At 37.5% G+C, this 22,908-nt stretch overlaps 1 protein-coding gene across 1 annotated transcript in view; it reads right to left on the reverse strand.

The window, feature by feature from the left end:
* Positions 1 to 15,341: 15,341 nt before the first annotated feature.
* The window catches only part of LOC113068643 (PR domain containing 5), a 59,466-nt gene continuing 51,899 nt past the window's right edge, over positions 15,342 to 22,908 (reverse strand). Inside the window, exons 15-16 of the mRNA XM_026241433.1 lie at positions 21,362 to 21,466; positions 15,342 to 16,175 (exon numbers count right to left, since the gene is read on the reverse strand). Coding sequence (XP_026097218.1) covers positions 16,011 to 16,175; positions 21,362 to 21,466 — 270 coding nt within the window. The 3' untranslated portion in view covers positions 15,342 to 16,010. The remainder of the gene's footprint in view (positions 16,176 to 21,361; positions 21,467 to 22,908) is intronic.

Below are 22,908 nucleotides of genomic sequence, written 5' to 3' on the forward strand. Positions count from 1 at the left end.
AAAATTGTGCAGGTGGCAATACTTTGAAAAACAATGTGTGTGTATGCAGTTGTAAATGATACAATCTGCCGAAACCAGCTATAATCTTTAATTCAATTTGATCAAACTGAAAATAATCTCTTTCTTCTTCACTCAGCTCACCTCTCCGCTTTCTTGTTCAATGTACCATGCTGGGTAAATCATCCACTGAGATTCTGAGATTACCAGGAGGACCACACAAACACAGCCACGCACACACACACACACACGCACACACACATGTTTGCAGTTTAAATAAGACCAATTAGAAAACAACAGGTCTTCATTGGTCTCCTTACAAAAAGTATAGTTCATGTTTATTTTATTAAGCAAAATTAAGGTCTATAAGGTCCAAGTATACTTTATCTATTAGTATAATAAAATGAATGTACTAGTAGTAGACTTGTTAATGTCTGCTTTAGTACTTCTTGGAACTGAAGTGGCCAACTTTTCGTTTATGAACATATTCTTATGTGTACTTTAAATATAATGGTAGAAGACTTCGAGTACACAACTATCTTTTAGTTTAAACTAAATATACTAATAGCATAGTTGAAGAAACTTTTTTTGTTTTATCTGAATTACTGTACTGACTGACCAATATATATTTTTTCTTCTTCTGGTGATCAGTATGGCTATACTGGTCTAAGTTGCTCTTTTCAACAGCGCACACACAGAACCACATGTTGGCTTGTGTTTTCAAAGACTGTTGACTCTTATTGAACAGTCTCCAGTCCTCCCCACTTTTCAAACACAATTAAGCCTGATCCATATAAACACGCCACGGATGGCCCAGTCCATCGCATCCACATGGTCCAATGTGCTTCTCATCTAGAACTAGCACATATCTCATTTCTATCTTTAAAACCTCCAGAAACCCCCTTAAATTTGCTAATCAATATTAGGGACCATGAACTGTGTTTGATATCTGTGAGTGCTTGTTTGCAGAGTTCGGTGTCTCTTTATCATGCACACAAAGGGTTTGGTTTAATAGTTGCATTTGGAAAATGAGCCACTATTAAATCCAATGAAGACCATTTAAGCAGCGCTAGCTATAAGCATGCATGTACGGCGAGTGGTAGCACTTGTTCACACAAACAAAAGCTCAAACAAACAGCTTGTCAGGTTTCTCGTTCTCTGCATTCTCCCCTTCATTGCTTCTTGAACACCGTTGAGACTTTGGCAGAGATTGCAACCACATGTTCCCGTGGCCCTTCTAACCTCCCTACTCATGACTCCCTGTGTCTCCCAATGCCACACTTTTTGTAATTTTGGACTAAATTCATTTATATATTGCAATAATTGTCCCCAATTTTTTTTTTTAAGGAGACAGAGGCATTCAGGACATCTGGCAGACACATGTCCTGCATCCTTGAGGTGAGCTGTGCTTCCAAACGCTTATGAGATCGCAACTTTGTACCCAGCAAAGCATTGCATGAAACCATGGCCCTCTCAGATCTACTGTGTGCTTCCATTTCAGGAACGAGGGTTCAGGGATAACTCAACCTGCTGACCCTGATGGTGAAAGTTAGGCGCTAATACTCTCAGTGGGAATCGCAGAGTTTCTCCACAGGGAATAGGTGTCCTGCCCTCCATTCTTTTCAAACACAATTAGGCCTTATCCATCTAAACATGCCACACATGGTCCAGTCCATCCTGTCCACATGGTCCAGGTCTGTAGCTCTGGGAAAACACAAACTGTTGATCCTTGATGGAAAATATAAGGAGCTAATGGTGAAGTGTCACTGCATGGAACGGATGTCTGGACCTGCAGAGCAAGCTTGAGGAATGTACGGAAGCTCTCTGAATTTCCCTGTGTTATTATATATTCCTCATAAGACCAGCCACTGACATTGAGACAACCATTTTTATAAGATCTGGCTCACACATTCTCCAATAAATAGGCAGAACAAGCGTGGACATGCAAAACATTGTCAATGTGATTTTTCAAGTTAACGTATACTTATGTGTGTGTACACCACAAACCCACCTACACGCACATTTACGACTACACATGATTCCGAAGCCGCTACGCAATCATTTATCAAGTCTGAATGAAAAGAAAGTAAATATGAAGAGCTAGAAAAACAAACATGCACACTGGCCTCCTTTTCTGCTCTCTGACATGCGCTCAAATGCTAATAAAACACTCACTCACAGGTTTTCTGTGCTGCTGTGTGTGAGTGTTGTCTCACTCCTCTCTGAGTGGCTGTCAGGTACTGGGTTATTTTTCCTTCACTGATTCTCGTTCCCCATCTGCGAATTCCACTCCTGCATTACCTGCAGAGTTCTATCCTCCCCACTTATCTCTTCATCTCTCAGTAATTGCAGACATTAATAATTATTGGAGATTATGAATGGTTGGATGGATGCATGCATGTTTGATAGATTAATTAATGGAGATTGTGAAAGAATAGGTGTATGGGTGTACTGATGGGTGGATTGATGGATCCATGGATGGATTGATGTTGAATGGATTAATAGAAACTATGAATGAACGGGTTGATGGATGGGTGGGTGGATGGATGGATGCATGCATGTTGGATGGATTAATTAATGGACATTATGAATTAATAGGTGGATGGGTGGATTGATGAATGGATGTTGAATGGATTAATTAATAGAAATTATGAATGAATGGGTGGGTGGATGGATGGTGGATGAATGCATGATGGCTGAAACAATGGCGATTTATGAATGAATGGGTTGATGTATGGATGGATGGATGGATGGATGGATGGACTGGTTGATTAAAGGACAAATAGATTAATAGATGAACACTCCATCAGATGGATGGGTGGGTGATGAGATGATGATGAATTGTGAATAGATAGATCTTTTGATACAAAGATGGAAAGATCTATGTTAATGGATGGGTCAATCAAATGGATGGAGTATGATTGATAAATCTTTGGGAAGATGGATAAATAGATTTACAGATCAATGATGATGAATGAATGAATGAATGAATGATATACCTGCTGTGTCTCTCTGATTTGTGAATGTGGCTCATTTGATGTCACAAAAAGGATCAAAGTCAAAATGTAGAGCACAATTTCACACACATCTCTCCTTTAAACCTCAGATCAGATCATTTTAGTCAGTCCCCTCTCACTCCTCAACCTGTTCCTTATGAAAATCAATCTGCCACATTAAAATAGAATTAAGATTAAGCTTCAAACCTGACAGTGTGTGTGCGCGCATGTGTGTGTGTGTGTGTGTGTGTGATCTTAAGGAAAACATTATTATTATTTTTTTATCCAAAGCACAACCCCAAACAACCCTGGTCTCTGTTCATCTCTGACTGCAAACAGGTGGGTGAATGAAAGCCAATAACTTTACACAAGATCTCTCAAGTTACCAGTTGTTTTTAAAAATGCTATGACATCAACATAAATTACATCTAGGAGACACAGGCCTCCCTGAGTAAAGCATCATGGGTACATGGGGCTACAGGAGCAACTGCAGCCCTTTGAAGATGAGAAAGTATTTAAAAAAATCTGTTAAACTAACACTAATCCTGAGCAAATGTACTCTTTAGTACTCGTCCCTGATGAATTACTGAAGGCTCGGGGCACACATAAAAAGAAGCAAAATAAAAACAGAGTGAAGCAATATATTCATTGTCTGCATATAAGTTATGACTTTTCAGTAGACTGTAGAGGAAGCCTCATAACTTAATTTGAAACATGCTTTTGTTACTGTTGAAAATAACATTCGTAGTGAGAAAGAAAATAAGGGTTGCTTGGAAATTATAAACCACTATTATAAATCATAGAAATATTTCTTTTTCTCAAGAACAGAAATGTATGGTGCCACATTAATGCTGCCCACTCCAACAAAAGTGCAATGTAAACTGAGCATTAAAAAATACAAAACCTACATGATGACTGTAGTGTTAACCAGATCACTGCGGCAAAACTGCAGCCGAAGCGTGTCAGATTCTGCTTCCTGTGGTTCTGTATTTGGATAACGTACATTTTAAATGATGCACACTTAAAATCACTCTTTTGTGAACGATGCTCATAAAGAAAACTCACAAATTACATTACTTCAGTATCTCACTTATAGCGACAAGGAGTGGCTGTCTTTGTGAGAAAATTAAAAGTAAAGAATTGGAAATACAGACAGAAAAGTAGAAAAGTTACAGAAAAGGAGACTTTAAGAGGACCCAGAGGCGAACCCTGTGGAACATCTTGACTCATACACATAAAATAAGAATTAATGTCACCTCTTTAGATTATATATTATATGTTTGTACAAATGTGCCTAATATTTCTGGGATAAGTCAACCAATTAATATATAATATAAATGTGTTCCAATTTGACCAGATACCAATGTCTATAGTCCAAAATTTGAATATGAACTCTAATAATATGCTCTTTAATAAGTCCCTTTTCAGAATCTTCCAAGGGTTGGTGTACAGTATATGCAAATTGTTATACCTCTATACTCTTACTGTATGTAACACTAGATTAATTCAAGTATTTTTTTTTTTTTATCTCTCCTTACAATGTTAATACTTCAAAGAAACACAAGGGAGATTTCAATTAAGTCCCTTGAGCTAAGAAAGAGCAATTCTGAGCACTAATATTTCCTCTGAGTAAAGGAGAAAAAAGTTTCATTGAGCCACAGATGGATTTTGTGTGTGTGTGTGTGTGTGTGTGTGAGTGTTAGTAAATGTTTGTGTAAGTGTGTAGTGAGATCCTATCACACTAAACACTGCATGGCTCAATGGAGCAGTTCAGAAAGCAGATGAGCGTGTGATAAAGGAAAAGTTTGAAGAAGTTCCTGTGTTTGAAAGAGATATATTCATTTCAATTCACGTTTATTTGTATAGCGCTTTTTACAATACACATCGTTACAAAGCAACTTTACAGGAAATTATGTTTCTACAATATTTAGTAGTATCTTATAAGTGGTGACTGCCGGTTTGTGCATGTATGACAGGATTTTTAGAAAAATGTATACAAGACGTAGTCAGGCAGAAGATAAACATTATTAATATTATTAATAATTAATAATTAGCATATGATGCAGTCACACTTGTAGCAATATTTGTTAGTTCTGTTTGTTGATTCAGGGTTAGCATCATCTGGGGTCCTCTGAGGGTCAGCATCATCTCTTCTCAGGTGTTCTGGATCCAGACTGGAGCTTGTGTAAACCCTAGTTACATCCCGTGGCAAAACATAGAAACAAATAGAGACATAATTTGCATAGCTGCTGATCCAACAAAGTAAAATTATTTAGTTTAACCCAAGCTAAAGAATAAGAATGTGGATTTGATGAGATGCAACTGCACTCAAAATTTAAGAGATTTAAACAGAGAGAGTGTGTCTGAACCCCGAACATTATCAGGAAGGCTATTCCAGAGTTTGGGAGCTTAAAGTGAAAAAGCTCTACCTCCTTTAGTGGACTTTGCTATCCTAGGAACTACCAAAAGCGTTTTTTGACCTCAGGGAGCATGATGGATTGTAACATGGTAGAAGGCTAGTTAGGTACGCAGGAGCTAATCAATTTAGGGCCTTATAGGTAAGTAATGACAATTTGTAACTGATACAGAACTTAATAGGTAGCCAGTGCAGAGACTGTAAAACTGGGGTAATATGATCATATTTTCTTGACCTGATTAGGACTCTGCATTTTGGATTGCCTGTAGCTTGATTATTGAAGAAGCAGGACAACCACCTAGAAGTGCATTACAATAGTCCAGTCTAGAGGTCATGAATGCATGAACTAGCTTTTCTGCATCAGAAACAGATAACATGTTTCGTTGCGTGGCAATGTTTCTAAGATGGAAGAATGCAGTTTTTGAAACATGGGAAATATGATTTTCAAAAGACAAATTGCTGTCTGATATAACACCCAGATTTTTGACTGTAGAGGAAGTAACAGTACATCTGTCTAGTTGAAAATTGTAATCTACAAAATTCTGTTTAGTGTTTTTTTTTTGGTCCAATAATTAATATCTCTGTCTTATCCGAATTTAATTGGAGAGAATTATTGTTCTTCCAATCTTTTACATTTTTAACACAATCTGTTAGCTTAGATAATTTAGAAGTTTCATCTGGTCTCGTTGAGATATATAGCTGAGTATCATCAGCATAACAGTGGAAACTAATCCTGTATTTTCTAATAATATCACCAATGGGCAACATGTATATTGAAAATAGAAGGGGACCTAGGACGGATCCTTGTGGCACTCCATATTTTACTGATGATAAATGAGATGACTCCCCATTTAAATAAACAAAATGGTAGCGATCGGACAGGTAGGACCTAAACCATCTTAGAGCCTGCCCTTGAATACCTGTAAAGTTTTGTAATTGATCTATGAGTATGTCATGATCTATGGTGTCGAACGCAGCACTAAGATCAAGTAAAACTAGAATGAGATGCAGCTTTGATCTGACCCAAGAAGCAGGTCATTTGATCTGCATACAGCTCATTTTTAACGCTCAAATATGCACATGAGTCCTATCTCTTTCCTTTTTTGGAATTGAATGCTATGCCATACTATTTTGAAAGCATGCAGTATGTACAAATGCAGTGGGCAGTATCCATTATTTTTTTTACAAAACTGAGATGACCTGAACATTTGCTTACAGTATTTAACAGAAAGCAATGCATGAGATACTTTATCCCACAATGAAATGTGCTGACCTAACTTACCATTTAAAGTGTGATTGTTATTTTATTATTATTTTCTATTATTATAGTATTTATTTACATTTTGAATTAGCATTTATTTATTTTTAATTTGAAAGTTATGTAAAATTAACCATGGCCCTGTGAGTTAATTGTGAGTGGAGGCCAAACTGGGATGCACAGACAGACCAGCAGGGGTGCGTGAGAGAATACTTTTGATGATCTGTTTGCATTTTTTTGAAAGGGCAAGTGAAAGAAAAATTTTACTTGCCCGGCTGAACAACTAATCTCATCTAATTAAAACATAAAACCAAATTAATTAACAAAAATAGTTCCAAACAAACTTAGCAGCAGAACTGTCTTGCATCTCTGACTAACAGACAGTGGTGTTTCATTATTGATCCATTTTTTTTAATTAATAATTTGACTCAATTATTCACTGGTCCATTCATAAAGACAGGCGCTTGCTTCATTCTTGAATGAATCGGCTTTCTGATTTTTTATTTTTATTTGAATCCCTCAATGACTTACTCATTAAGACATTCACTTGCTGCCACCTACTTGTGGATTACTTTCAAATTTAAATGTAACTTTTTCTCTCTTTTTTTCCCAACTTTTCCTATTTGTAAATATAATAATAATAATAATAATAATAATAATAATAATAATAATAATAATAATAATAATAATAAACTGATGTAAAATACCAAGCTCACAGCATTGGTTAAGCTGTTGTAATTCTGCAGTGTAAATGCATTCATGCTACATTTCAGCTTCTTTAAGCTGTCTGTGTAAATGCATCTTAATGCCACTTCAGCTGCGTCTGTTTCTTCAGCAGTGGAAAAAAATGTTTTGTTAATACGTATTTAATTTGATTTGCAACAGCCCTACAAATCTTATTATATTAAGTGAAATTATTAATACAATGTAAGAATTTGATATAAAAGATGACACATGCATTTAATAAGGTTAGAGGGAAACTTTTAAAGGCAAACATAAATAACTAAATAAATAAGACCTGGAAATCAATTCAAATAAATTTTAATATGCAGTAACTTTAGTCACATAACATGTAATTTTCTGGCAAAAAATTGTGTCCACTGAAAATGCTGAGTGGCTAGTAAATTTGGAAAACCACTAGCACAGTGGCTGGTGAGCAAAAGAGTTAATGTCAAGCCCTGTATACAGTGAATACTTGTATTTATACTTATATTGCAGGTAAAAATGTGGTGTCTAACTGGAGTACGGTGGTGGTGGTGCTTGACCAGTGCCAAACACTAGAAAAGAGTTCATGCTGCAAAAAGTTTGGGAACCACTGAGTTAAACTAACCAGGGCTGGTATGGGATGGTGTGTTTGAGACTGCATACTACATACTGTAAACATATACAGTACAGACCGTCAGAGAGAGAATATAGTTTCTGCAACTGTTATTTGCAACATTTGCTCGTTTACATTTTGCTAAACTTTTTTTTTTTTTTTCAGAATTGCGAAATATAAAGTTTTGACTTCAGAATTGCATAACATAAACTCATGATTGTTAAAAAAATAAAATAAAATAATATATATATATATATATATATATATATCCTCCCTCAGCATTGGACTTAATAACTGGGTTTCCATTGTTTTCTTTTTTTATTATGTATTTTATTCCTGTGATCAAAGCTGAATTTTCAATCAATTCAATGCATCCTTGATGAATAAAAGGGTGTACCACATAATACGTACATACATCATTCTTTTTCTGTATCCTAACAAATTGGACTGACATGTTTTATCATCACAGGGTTAACAGAAAAAGAGAAGCATTGATAGATGTTTCCGCTGTTTCAGAATTACCCTGTCCTTCCATGTGTTTGAGCAGATGCAGTTTATAAAGTGAGCTGTTTACTGTAGGCAAAGAGACAGCATCGTGTGTGTTTGTGTGAGTGTTTTTTGGCTCAACTCCAGGGGTGTGGCCTTGAGACAGACATGGAAACAGAGTTCTAGCCCCACACCAGAGAAAGTGAGAAATGTGTGTGTGTGTGTCTGTGCAAATTCTGATGGCCACATTTGAATTGTGTTTTCCTGTCTGAAAGATATGTGTTGTGGTCTATTAGGAAAGCACCAAATATGCATTGACACCAAGGCCATCGGTTTTGTTGAGTACGTGTGTGTCCACATGCATGTGTGTGGTCCAGGAGGTTCAGTGTGACTAATTGAGGGGTCTTAGACAAGTTTCCCATCTTTTCAGAAACACACATGTACACATACACGAGAGGGTATTATCTCTGAGTCCATGTGTTAAGGGGGAAGATGGTTATGCACAGTTATAACAAGACAGAGTAACAAAAAAAGTGGCTGTCTGTGTGAATTGTTTTTTTAATAAATGGAAGTACAGAAGGACAAATGTGACAGAGAAATTTAGAATTTAAGAGAACCCAGGAGCTAACCCTGTGGAACACCTCACCTCAAATACATAAAATAAGAAATAACAACATATTTTCAGATTTTAAATGTCAATGGTTATTCCTGTATACTTGTTATGAATTACATACTTACTACATATTTAGGATTAAGGCTTGGTTTAGGATTAGTTGCATTTATTGATATATATATATATATATATATATATATATATATATATATATATATATATATATATATATATATATATATATATATATATCAATATATATATATATATATATATTTTTTTTTTTTTTCTTTTTTTTTGCCTCAATAAACTCCAGCCAATATGCTAGTCATATGCTTTCTAGTTAATAGTGAGAATTGGCCCTTAAAAGAAAGTGTTATCAATTATTATTATTATTGTTATTATTATAATTTATTTTTACACAAAGCTAATTGACTGCTTAAGGTAGCTAATGTGTTTTGTAGTAATTCCAAAGTCCATTTCATGTAATAGATGACCATAATCAAGAAGATGATGAAGAAGAAAATCTTCATAACCCTTGAAACATATGAAACAAAATGTTAACACAAACACATTTTAGCTTATCCTTTCTGTTCAAATGTAATTGTTTATTTTGTTAGAATTTCATGTATTCTTTTTTACTGTATGAAAATACATGCCTTCCATTCATACTCCAACTGGGTTCTTTCACTGAAAAGCAGTTCCCATTTTTCTGTCAGCATTAGCCTACAGAGTGAGGACAGGTCAGTGTGTGTGTGTGTGTGTGTGTGTGTGTGTGTGTGTGCGGGAGAGTGTGTGAAAGGCTATATGTTTATGCACGTGTGTGTCAAGTGCGAACAGGTTTGTGGTGGAGTGCTAATATATTTTGAGATGTTTGTGATGTGTGTACTGACAGACCTAAAGGTTTTTGAACAACACAGTTGTGTCTCTGTTTCTCCTTCTTGGCTTTACCAGATTCATATTACAAATTCAATCAACATGTTTCTATCATTTTCCCTCTTTTTGAATTCCCTTTTGATACTTTTAAAGACACACACGCACACGCAAACACACGCACACACAAACACACACACGCAAACTCACACTCACACACAAACACATACACATACACACACACACACACACACACACACACACTTGGTCTTTCCTTATTGTGGAGAACTATTTTTGTAGGTTTAGGATAAACCGCCCTGCATTTGCTGGAGACAAACCAAAATGAGTGGAATTTAATGGCTGCTCTTTGGAGTTAGGAATGGGAATGGGAATGGGAATGGGAATGTCGGGCTTTCCAGCAACCACTAATAATTCTCATCAGAGTGGTGGGCTGGCCGCATGTCCTCGCAGCCTCTCCATGCCTGCCTCATTCAGCTTCCTGACAAGGGTATGAGGGAGAAAACTCCAATATGCTCGGTTTTCTTTTGCAGAAGGATGAAAGCATGGAATTCTGACTCGGGGATTGTGTGCTTGGCCTGGCAAACCAAGTCATGAGAGATACAACATGAAAAATTCAAATAACTCACTCGAATATGCCTAGTTTATAAAAAAAAAAAAAAAAAAACGGTAATCAATCTTCCACCTCTTTATGAGACAAAAATGAGTAATAAGAAAACACATATTTCCCTGATGGTTGGCTAGACACAGAGGCACTATAAAATCACAAAACCATAGGAAAATATTAGGATAAATGTTTGCTCTGGCTTGATGTAGAACTGTGGAGAAAATACCTTTAGAATGGTTTGGATGAAGGACTCTAGCAGTGTGTGTTCTCGATGTCTCTGCTGATGTAATTGTCTTAGCAGACATGATTGAAGCAGTATTTTTGTTTGGAAAGATCTGAGGAGGACAACGTTGATGTGGAGGTAATAAAGAGACATGAGAACTATAACTTTCATTCAGCTGTTACTGTATGTCTGATCACAGTCCCAGACACACACACACAGTTCTACTGAGGAACATCTGTTTTGGAAACTGCAGCATATGTACTTATTGGTACGCATTTCGCGTCTCGCTAAAAAATGCACCCAGGTACATTTATGAGATGAGATCAGGTAGCAGGGGCTTCAACTCTCAGTAAAGGCAGCACGCAAAATTCACTGCTATGCTCTCTTATTTAAACTACTGTCTCTTTGATGCAAACTCCCTCAATGCAAACACACATTAAACTCACTCTTTTCCTTAGATTCTAGAGCCACAGGATTCAATCTGGACAGCCATACTTTACATTCCAAGGGTCAGGAAGGCATCCCACACTACCTGTTACTGTGGTGACGGCGGTCCCATCTGATTGGACGGTTTGTGTGGTGAGAGGTTCATGATAATCCTGAAGTCAGGGTGGAGACCAGAGGGGCACAGGAAACCAACAGACTCATAAAAAGAATAATTAGAAACACACAAATATACTCACTGTGATACTCTGTGTGTGACGTGGTGTTCTCCATCACCACTGACAAAATAAAAAATCTCAGGATGTTCTTGTAGTCTGCGGTCAGCGTGTGCCATGGCTTTGGTCGTGAGCGATGGTTGACACGGACCAGGATGTTCTGTCACTCCTGTGGGGGTTGCTGTAGGAGGAACTCAGAGGGAACGCTGCCAGGCTTGGGGCGTTTAGAGGCATTTTGAGAAGGTTGAGGAGACAAGGAGAGATAAATGGAGGACATGAGATAGCGACGGAACCCACAGTTTGGAACAGATGCAGTAGATACTGATTCAGTAGCCTCACATATCACTTCAAAAACCTTCTCACACACACACACACACGCGCCCTCACAGCTATGCAGATGATGCTGAGGACTAAACTCTGTGATCGAGGACCAATAGAAAGGATGTGAGAGAAACAGTTCACACTCAGAAGTGGTTTGGAAATGGTAAACGGCCCATTGAAGGAATTTGAAGAGATTATTTCCCATATTTGAGGGCAACAGGTTCACCATCATTCTCAAGCACATCCAATTCACGACCATCATCGTCCAACAGAGCCAGACTTTTGACTTCTGACTGAAAGTCTGGTCAACTTTGCAGCTTATTTAGGCCAAAAAATCATTAAGAGAGAAAAAAAAACAACAACAACAACAACTGAGGAGGACAGCATTAGAAATAAACCAAAAAAAGTGAAAGGAAGAGAAATTGAAAGAGCAGAGCGATGTAGGATTGTGTGCAAAGAATATTTCACATTTCAGCCTATAGAAATGTTTCTCTTACAGGCCCAGTTACATACCAAAAACTTATTTCATCCGACAATACATGAGCCAGAAAGAAAGTACAGTATGATCAAGTGGCCAAATTTGCAAGTTATTTTGACCAAGAAATGCTTACTTGAACAAGAAACAATCATCTGAATGACGTTTGAAAAACCAACCACACTTATTTAATTGTCTCTGCTAAGCATATGTCTCGAACTGGACTTGGATTAGAATTGAGCTGGACTCAACTACAGTACAGTACTGGTAGATGTTATCATGGTCAAGAGATTTTCTAAAAAGAAAAGAAAAAAAATTCTAAGAGTATTTATAGGTGCTTTATGATTCTTCATGGTAGACAATGCTGAATACTAAAAAAACATTAAATGAAAAAACTTAATTGAGAGACGAGAAGGATTTAAGATTGTGTGTAGAATATCTCATATTTCAGCCTATAGCTCTTTATTTCAGCCAACAAGACATGAGCCAGAGAGAAGACATGGTCAACTGGTCAACTATACAGCTATTTTGGTCAGAGAAATGTCCACTTGAACAGGAAACAATCATCTGACTGATGTTTAAAAATGACCAACCACACTTGTTTTAATGAAGATTTTTGAGTCGCAAATTCTGAAATGAACTTGTAACTTGTTAAAAAAAAAAATAGCTCAGCAGCCTCTGCTTAATGATTGTTCAGACAAAACCAAAGAAACCAAAGCTTCCTGCAATTTCAGATCAATCCTGCTCAATGGTCAGCAGGAATTTTGCGCCACTCCTCTTAACAAAACTGTCTCAGCGCTGCAATATTCCTGGGATGTCTGGTGTGAATTGTTCTCTTGAGGTCACCCCAAACCATCTCAATCAGGTTGAGGTCTGGACTCTTGGGCTACTTAGAATGAGTATTTTCTTCTGTTTGAAGCTATTCTGTTGTTGAATTACTCCTATGCTTTAGGTGGTTGTCTGCTTGCATCACTCAATGTTTGTTCAGCTGTGACTGGCAGACAGATTTTTATCAAAATGTCTTGATGAACATGGGAATTTATTTTTCTGTCAATGATGGCAAGCTGGCCAGGCCTTTAAGGCAGCAAAGCAACCCAAACCATGATGGTTCTTCCAACATACTTCACACTTGGGATGAGGTTTTGATGTTGGTGTGCTTAGTTTTTCCAAACCTCTTCAGTTACATCTGTCCATAGGATATTTTACTATAGTAGCATGGTGGAACATCCAGGTGCTCAAATTTAGACGTGCAGTAATGCTTTTTCTAGAAACAGTGGCTTCCTGCAGGATTTCCTCAGATGAAGACTGTTCTCGTTCAGGGTTTTACAAAATGTAGTTGTCACTGTTGAAGCACTGGAGGCAGAGGCCATCTCAAGTCCAAGTCTCAGACCATATTTTCTGGTCTTTGTCTTGGTTCGAACCACTGAGATCTTAACCAGAACTTGGACTCAAATTGGGCTGGTCTTGACTACAACACAGGCAGATGTTACCATGGTCAAGAGATTTTCTAAAAGTCTTTAGCTGGGCTTTATGATTCTTCATGCTAGAAAATACTAAAAAAGAAAACAGAAGAGAAAAAAAGTGATGAGGGCAAAGGATGTAAAGTAGAAATAAACTGAAAAAAGGAACGGAGGAGAAAACAAAAGAAGGATATGGGATTGTGTGCAAATAATATCTAGCCTATAGCTCTTATACTTTAGGCCCAGGTAGATACTGAAAACTTATTTCAGCCAACAAGACTGAGCCAGTGAGGAGATATGATTATGCTATAATGATATATGCTTATAGAGGTCACAATAATGCAAAGAGACAAAAAAAAAAAATGACAAGAGGAACGTCATGTGCAGGAAGAAATTCAGTCTCCAGCTAATAATGAAAGAGAAGAATTAAAGTTCTGGAATAATCCAAACGAAGAAACCGAATATGGACTATAGTGTTTTAAGTAATTACCAACCTATATCGAAACTACCTTTCTTATCAAACATTTTAGAGAAGGTTGTTCTATCTCAGCTTGCATGATATTTAGATATGAATGCTGTTTTAGATATGTTCCAGTAAGGTGTAGGTCTCTTCAAAGTACAGAATCTTCCCTTCTCAAGGTTATTCTTTTGGCAGTTGATTCAGGAAAGGTAGTTATTCTTATTTTACTTGATCTCATGGCTGCCTTTGATACCATTGATCGTGGTATTTTATTGCAGCTTTAGGAAGATGTTGGTGTTAAGGGTACTGCTCTAGAATGGTGTAAATCATTTTTTAAAAATACAGTAGATCTTTCTCAGTCTGTCTTGGAGATCTGTGTTCTACATCAGCTAAATTACATTACAAAACTGTCTCAGCGCTGCAATATTCCTGGGATGTCTGGTGTGAATTGTTCTCTTGAGGTCACCCCAAACCATCTCAATCAGGTTGAGGTCTGGACTCTTGGGCTACTTAGAATGAGTATTTTCTTCTGTTTGAAGCTATTCTGTTGTTGAATTACTCCTATGCTTTAGGTGGTTGTCTGCTTGCATCACTCAACGTTTGTTCAGCTGTGACTGGCAGACAGATTTTTATCAAAATGTCTTGATGCACATGGGAATTTATTTTTTTATTTAAATTATTAAATTATTTACCCCATACCTAAACCGTAACAACTAGACCTATCTTATTAACTATTAATACGCAGCAAATTCAAAGTTTATTGAGGGAAAAGTCTTAGTTAATAGTGAAAATGTGTTCCCTTATCAAAAACGACTATATCCATACTTATTTTCAAACTATTGATCCTACACAAGGAGTAAGAGTTTTGTTCCTAGAGTTCAGAAGCAGAATTTGTGAATTTGGCTCTGGATCTCTGACTTAATGAGTAATTTCTTTGCTATCCAACCCCACACAGAGGCTTTAATTATCCTATAACCAGTGGTAACCAGATTTAGTGAACAATCATTAACCAAGCATGTCTAATCAAGTATCAGAGCACATCCGATTCCTCCAACCATTTACCAAGAATTGAATGTTTATAATTAACTAAAAGCAAATGTGATCAGGGCAGAAGCACTGTCTTCTGTATCCCACAGAGAACTGCAACATCTCCTGCAGATGGACGGGGCAGGGTCGGGACAAATGTTTATTTAACAAAAACATAAACAACACACTGACCAGATTAGTGATATCAGTGATTAAATCATTCACTTATCAAAACGAAATGCAAACTTAGATGTTAACACAACATGGTAATCTTTCAATCAAATAGAAACCTCGTGTGAACCCGAACGCTGAAAATATAAAATGATAAATATTGGATAATACAGTTAAATGCAAATCAACAAACTTTACTCTCAACAAGGATGTAGAAAATTGGTACGCTATGTTCTTTGGTCACGCAACATCCCTTAACATTTCTGAAAAACATCCGAGATCTGATATTGACATACAAGAGGACAAACATGAACGGAGAAGTGAAATGGATCAATATGATGGCTATACTTTGCTCTGTACAATTGCACATTTTCATGCTTTTCTCCTATTTGGATTTGAACCCCCAGCCATGATTAAATGCCATTTAATGAGTCCGATCAGTCTGATAAAGTGTTAAATGTCTGAAGGAAATAAAGCGGTTCTGTACATGTAGATAATGCAGATCTTTGGAATGAGCATGGACACTTATGCTTGTGAAAATGTCTGTTGTTTGTACCCTGTGTATGTATGTGTTCTTTGTGTACTGGTTTTATATATGGCTTGAGTGGATGTGAATATGTTTGTGCATGATGTCTATCCCTCTGTCTCTCCGTGGACGTTCTCCATGTGGACTTTGAGGTAGTCGTTGCGGGTGAACTTCTTGTGGCACAGGGAGCATTCAGCCATGGGTCTGTTGGGATTATGGGTCAGTTTGTGTCTGATCAACATCTTCTTCAAACTAAAGGACAGGTCACACACCTAGAAATACACAAACACACAAAGGATTAACAATAATTCAATGATAATAATAATTCAAAAACTGAAACTAACACTTAAACTATTGGTCAAAACATTTATTTTCGTAAACTGGAAAAAAAAAATCACAATAAATGAAAAACTAAACGAAACTAACAACATTTACTGAAATAAAATGTTAATTAGCAAAATACCTAAAATATCATTGAGATATGAAATAAAGGCCACTGGAGTGAGCTGTTGGCTTAAACTAGTAATCATTCACCAAGAAACCATCCTGAAACCATTTAGCAACACGCTAACAAGCACTTCAGCCACTACATAAGCAATGGCCTGGCAAACCTACACTGTGGCCGTGACTTTGGTACGACAGGACATAATAAATTAGTCTAGTAGCCGTAAGAGGATTTATGTTACATAACCCATGAAAAAGATCCATGAGAGGATGGTTTTTATTTTGGCATTTCCCAGGTTTTGAAACACCCTTTGTTTACAGACTTCATGCTGTTATGTTTCGTGTGTTAGTGTGACTTCATGCCCTGCGACCGCAAAGAGGATGTGAAGGCAATGCTCAATACATCCGAGTAGACACACAAACAACCAATAACTGAAGAAATAAAAACACAACCAAAGAACTGCAAGCCAGGGAGAAATCTTCTAAAGTTTGCCACATGCTATTGATCGAGACCTTAACACACACACACACACACACACACACACACACACACACACTCACACAGCAGAACCACTGGACACAACACTGCCAACAAAACAGACGCTCAAAAACAGCCAGTTAGCAAAGTGAAGCCAAACCAAGCAGTAAATCGGATCGAGTTAAATCCTGCAGTCTGAGCAGAGGCTTGGTGCCACGACACACACACACACACACACACACACACACACTCAAATATGCATCACAAATGGCACACAACTCAATTTCACATGATAAATCAACTTGATCTCTCCAAGAAAACACAATATTCTTCATCTCCATGAAGAGACAGTGAGAGATATTGCAGCTGTCACTTTCTTCATAAAATGAATGTAATTTTTTATTTAAACAGCATGAAAAAGCACTTAATGCCGTGATAGACGACTTATTAGTTTCAGTCTCTCACTGTCACATGAAGTGCAGATTTTAATGGCTGTGGATGGAGATATGTTGGACATGTGATGGTAAAAACGCTGTTGCAGAGATGCTAAACTATTAATACACTGATGTATGCATTGCACGATAAAATTAAAAAATCACTAAGCACAAAACTAAAGAATACTCTGCAAAGTGAATCACAGCACAGCCTGTAGATTTCTGTTTCAAGTGTTTTTTATTTTTTTATTAAAAAAAATATTTTTTGATCGTGTTCCAAATAAAAACAAAACAAAAAAATATCTTATGCTCACCAGTGCTGCACTTATTTGATTAAAATGCAGTCGAAACATTAATATTGTGAAATATTATTGCAATTTAAAATGACACTTTTCTATGTTAATATATAGTCAAATGTAATTTCCTGATGCACAGCTGTATTTTCATCATCATTCCTCCAGTCTTCAGTGTCACATGATCTTCAGAAATCATAGTAATATACTTATTTACTGCTCAAAAAACATCTTTTTGAATGGTAGTGTATTTTGTGGGTGAACTGTTTTAACAACTGGGACATACAATGAATCAAAGTCTCATATTAGATTTCAGTCTGCACATCACAGCATGCAAGTGGATGCTTGTGCGCTCGCTATATTGGTTTTCACATGTTTAACGAGTCAGCTATTCTGACAAACAAAGGCTAACAAATCTTCACAGATTCTCATTGCTTGCATGGTCATGAACAGTGTTAAAAAAATCCAACCTTTTTTTCATTTTTATTTTTATTTATGCCTTCTGGTGAGCACTTGCATTCATCTCAGGGCTCTCGGAGCAGTGTGAATGCTAAACACACCCAGAGCCTCTCAGACGCCCACAGCACATGCGGAGCGGTTCACATGTAAAGCCCTTTGTGAACACAACACACTCTGGTTTAATTCCATTACACAACAGCCCCTAAAAGACACCACACAAAGGTTGCAAGTTCAAGTTTCGGGGCGGCAGGAATTGTAGTTGGGGGAGTGAATGTACAGCGCTCTCTCCACCATCAATACCATGACTGAGGTGCTCTTGAGCAAGACACTGAACCCCAACTGCTCCCCGGGCTGCCCACTGCTCCAGGTGTGTGTGTGCACTTTGTATGGGTTAAACGCAGGGCACAAATTATGAGTAAGGGTCACCATACTTTGCTGAATATCAAATCACTTTTTTTTTTTCGTCACTTTTCTTTAGTAAATCTAAAGCACCATCACTCACAATCACAAAAACAGAATAACAAGATCTGAGCCGATTTCTTAGGCCAAAAATGTGGCAATAAAAGGTTGAAGTGTTCAAATCCTCGTTTTGACACAAAATGATGTGTTCTTTAACTTCAACGGGAGCCGTGAAAGACAGGCATGACCACCCCACAGACCACTTAAAATGCAGTCATATACTAAAATAAAATGAATTTGGAGTATGGATAGTTTCTGGCACGCTGCACTTCAGAAATGCTGTGAATGAAAGAAGTCCCGGGATAATTTGCCATCATCAGTGGAAGCCGTTCTAACAACTGCCATCAGAGCGCCAGATTTCAGACCAGATCACTCCAGGTTTAAAAGACTTGTCAAGTCAAAAGCAGAGAGAGAGAAAAAAAAATGGAGGAAACAGCCAATTTTTATTCTCTTATGCTCATTAAAACAGTCAAAATAGAAAGACATGCTTGCAGTTTGCCATATAAATCAAATGAATAGAGGGGGAATGTTTCTCATTTTCCTCAGCAAAGTGTGTGTGTGTGTGTGTGTGTGTGTGTGTGTGTGTGTGTGTGTGTGTGTGTGTGTGTGTGTGTGTGTGTGTGCGTGTGTGTGTGTGTGTGTATGTGTGTTTAGATTCCTCAATAATCTCCTGAGGAGTGAGTTCACTGCTGGAAAAGTTGGAAGCTGCATATGTGTGAGTGTGTATCTTCATATAACGCTCTTGATTTACACAGGACCTAAGAGAGAACACTAATAAAGCATTAAATTGTAGGTCTGATGGTGAGGAATAGTAACAGCACTCCTCCCCTCAACATTATTTGAGGAATCAATCACATCTGTAGCATAATTAAATCATTCTTTTTGAAGTGAGGTGTGTTTCAATTAATGTACGTGCTCACACTTACAATTCATCTGACAGACGAATAAAAATATAAAACAGGCAGCTACTTAATACAAATATTTCTGGATTTCATTTTAATGGTTTAATGAAATGTTAAAAATGTAAAATCATGTCTAATCAATTTAATTAATAAAACTTGCAAAAACGGAAAAATTTAATGTGATTTATACAATAAATGAACCATATGAAATTTTTCTTTCTTTCTTTCTAGAGATACTGTGTTGTTTGTTCTATATAGTTTTTTCTAGATTTATGATTTAATGCACATTTATTATTTAAAAACAGTGGTAATCAAATTAAAGCATAAAGTATAATTTAATTCACATTTCAAAATGTAATCAAAAGACAATGTAACAATTCCTGCACCTAAAAAACAAACAAACCTGGTGTTAGATGTCCCAGGCTTCAGGAAGTGCTAATCAGTTAGATCCTAGAACGCTTCTGTACAGTTCAGTAATGGCAGCCCTCCGAGTGATTATTATTTTATCCAGCATTTATTGTCGTGGGCATGATATATACATAAGCTTGATTTTGAGCAAATACAATTATTTGTTCAGCTTTGTTAAAAATAACAAAGAAAGCCTGCTGCAAGAAATGCATAACCCCCAGCAGATCTCTACAGGTGGAGCTGGGGAGGAGGAGGGATAATATAAGCTTTCATAATCGTGCAACGTGCCGAACACAGGCTAGGATACAATGTATATGGATATGTGGATCAGGACATACTTCTGATTGGCTGATCATGACTGAACTATATATTTATAGTATCAAACTCTTTCTAATTTCTACTGGCCTACACTTATAGTTTGAATGTGACAAAGATGAGAATAAATGAATAAGACTGTTAACTAACACATTCATACATGTATGTAAGTATGTTCTGAATTGAATCTGAATATTATTGTTATGAATTGCTTTGGCCTTCTGATATGGTGACAGCCCTGCTGATGAATGCCCTTATGAATAATGCTCAGTAAGACCAGGAGTCAAAACTTGAATTGCACTGGTTATTATCATTATCACTCATGAGTCACAGTGACCCGGTTCTTGTGTCAAACTCAGTGATCTGGCCTCAGTGGTTAACAGCTCACTGCAGGGGAAGATTATCAATGAAGAATGACTTCACTCTGGTCTGTCGTACACACAACACTGTCACATGACTTCAGAAGACACGGGATTCTGATTCATATGAACCACATTTATTATGCTTTTTTATGGTACCTCTTTGTATCTTGAAAGCTCCTGTCGTCTTTCAATGTAATTGCAAGGAAACAAGTGACAGGTGCGTTATTCACACAGGAAGGACATGAACGTAGTAAATGATGACTTTGTAGGTGTCCCTCTAAGAAAGTAAACGCTGAATGAAGTTTGAACACTAATCAAAGCTCTGATTTGCTGGACCGTGTGTGTGTCCTAGGAGCTGGAGACTATGACGCGGGATTCACCGATGGACACAAACATCTCTTCAGGGACAGTGAGAAGATAGAGAGGAGTTCAAAGCTGATTGTGTGTGTCTTAAGGCGCTGAAGGGTCAGAGATGGGTCAGTTTGCACAGGGCGGTTTGGTCCTTGTGTCCGCCTGGCAGGACATCTTTCCACTGCGGCTTTGACACCACAGTAACAGCCTCACACACACACACACAGACTCATGCAGACACAGCGTGAGTGTGTGCTGGTGTATGTGCCGCGAGGGCGTTCTGGTTCGAGGTCTGATGCGCGTCACGGTGCTGATTATGTGGACTCTGCGTGGGCCGCAGGGTTAAACTCGAGACCGGCTTTAGCTCTTCCAGCGGTCTTAGACTAAACCCCTGCTGAACGTCACACACTACCCACAAGCCACCTCTCTCTCTGCTCTTCCACTGGGATGTGGCTGCGGTGCGTCAAGAGCGGTTGTGTGATAGTCAGCCAGTATCAGACATAAAAAGAACCTGTGCTTGTGTGTTAGAATGCGGTCTGCGTGTGTAACTCACGTCGCACTGGAAGGGCTTCTCTCCGGTGTGTGTGCGCATGTGTTCATCCAGGCCACGCTTCTGACTGAAGGCCTTGTTGCACTCGCTGCATTTGTACGGCTTTTCCTGAAAGAGAGAGAGAGAGAGAGAGTGAACACAGGAAAATCAGGTAATATTCGGACTTTCCTAATTAGGATCTGAAGGCGTGCAAGTGTGTAATAGTGAGTTCTGCTGGAGGGATTTTGTGATTTTGAAGAGACTAATGAAGAGCTGATAGATTCAGAAAGAGAGTATAATTCCTCAGGCATGAACATACATCTAGAAACTAGAGATCCTCATTACACACACAAACACACAGACACACACACCAAAGATGGTCTGGGATAAACAAAAGAAATGCCTTTCATGTGTTACACACCTGGAACTCATTTTACATGGACACACGCATACATTTACTTACATAAGAGACTGAAAACACACAGCACTGCTGTCACACCACAGAAAACATGCATACATGCTGAATTAAACACACCTGGAACACACACTTTTGACACACCAACCCATTTTAATCACTTAATATTTTATAATAATAATAATAATAATAATAATAATAATAATAATAATAATATACTCACAAATGTGATCATTTGTGTAATGCATCATGATTTTTTTTTATTTTTATAAATAGACTTTAAATCTGTGTTTAAAATATATATTTTTTTGTAACATAAAAGTGTAAACACTGTATTTTTATATAAATATTTACTTTATGCATGAACCATTTTTAAAGGACAATTCTAACTGAAGCCAAGAAGTGTGTGACATGGGAAGAGAGGATCCTGGGAAATGCAGCAGGGCAAGGTGTGGTCACATTACACAGGATATGCAAGGTGCTGTGGATCAAGTGTTTGTGTTTTTCATGGACAGATGTAATCAGTATGGGCCTGGGCCAGCGTGGACACGTGTGTTTGACAAAATGAGACAAAAAGATTAAGTGTAAGACGAGACTTCTGGCGTTTGTAGAGCAAAATACATCCAGCGTGTAGCTGAGAGGCTCCATCACTGAATCAGATCAGCAGTAAAACTGTCAGCTGGGACCGTGAGCAAAACAACCCCCACAAAATATGTAAAGGTCAAAAATCATGCACTACAAATACATTAGCACAGATGGGCAATAGTGAATGGCCCATAATGCTTTGTGCAGCTTTGTCAGTATACCAATGCACCTTCATCAGTCTGTTTTTAAAAGCATGTATCCTTCGCAGCCTGTGAAAAAAAAAAAAAAAAACAACAAAAAAAAAACACTGATAAAAATCAGACTAACATTTAGGATGAGTATGAAAAAGTAGGTTTTCAAAAATCTAAATTTATGACAGGAAGTTTGGTCGATTATGGCAACATTGATATATCGATGTTCTCGGCATGTTCATCAAGGCCAGATAAATGACAATAGGCAAAACAAATCAATAGCTATTGGCAATGTATTATGATTTTTGACCACAAGGTTGCACTGCCCAAAAACTTTTTTAGTATGTTCAGTGCTTCAGACACATAACAAATTTTGTGAT

The sequence above is a fragment of the Carassius auratus genome, linkage group LG48F (assembly GCF_003368295.1).
Source record: "Carassius auratus strain Wakin linkage group LG48F, ASM336829v1, whole genome shotgun sequence".
Classification (NCBI taxonomy): Eukaryota; Metazoa; Chordata; class Actinopteri; order Cypriniformes; family Cyprinidae; genus Carassius; species Carassius auratus.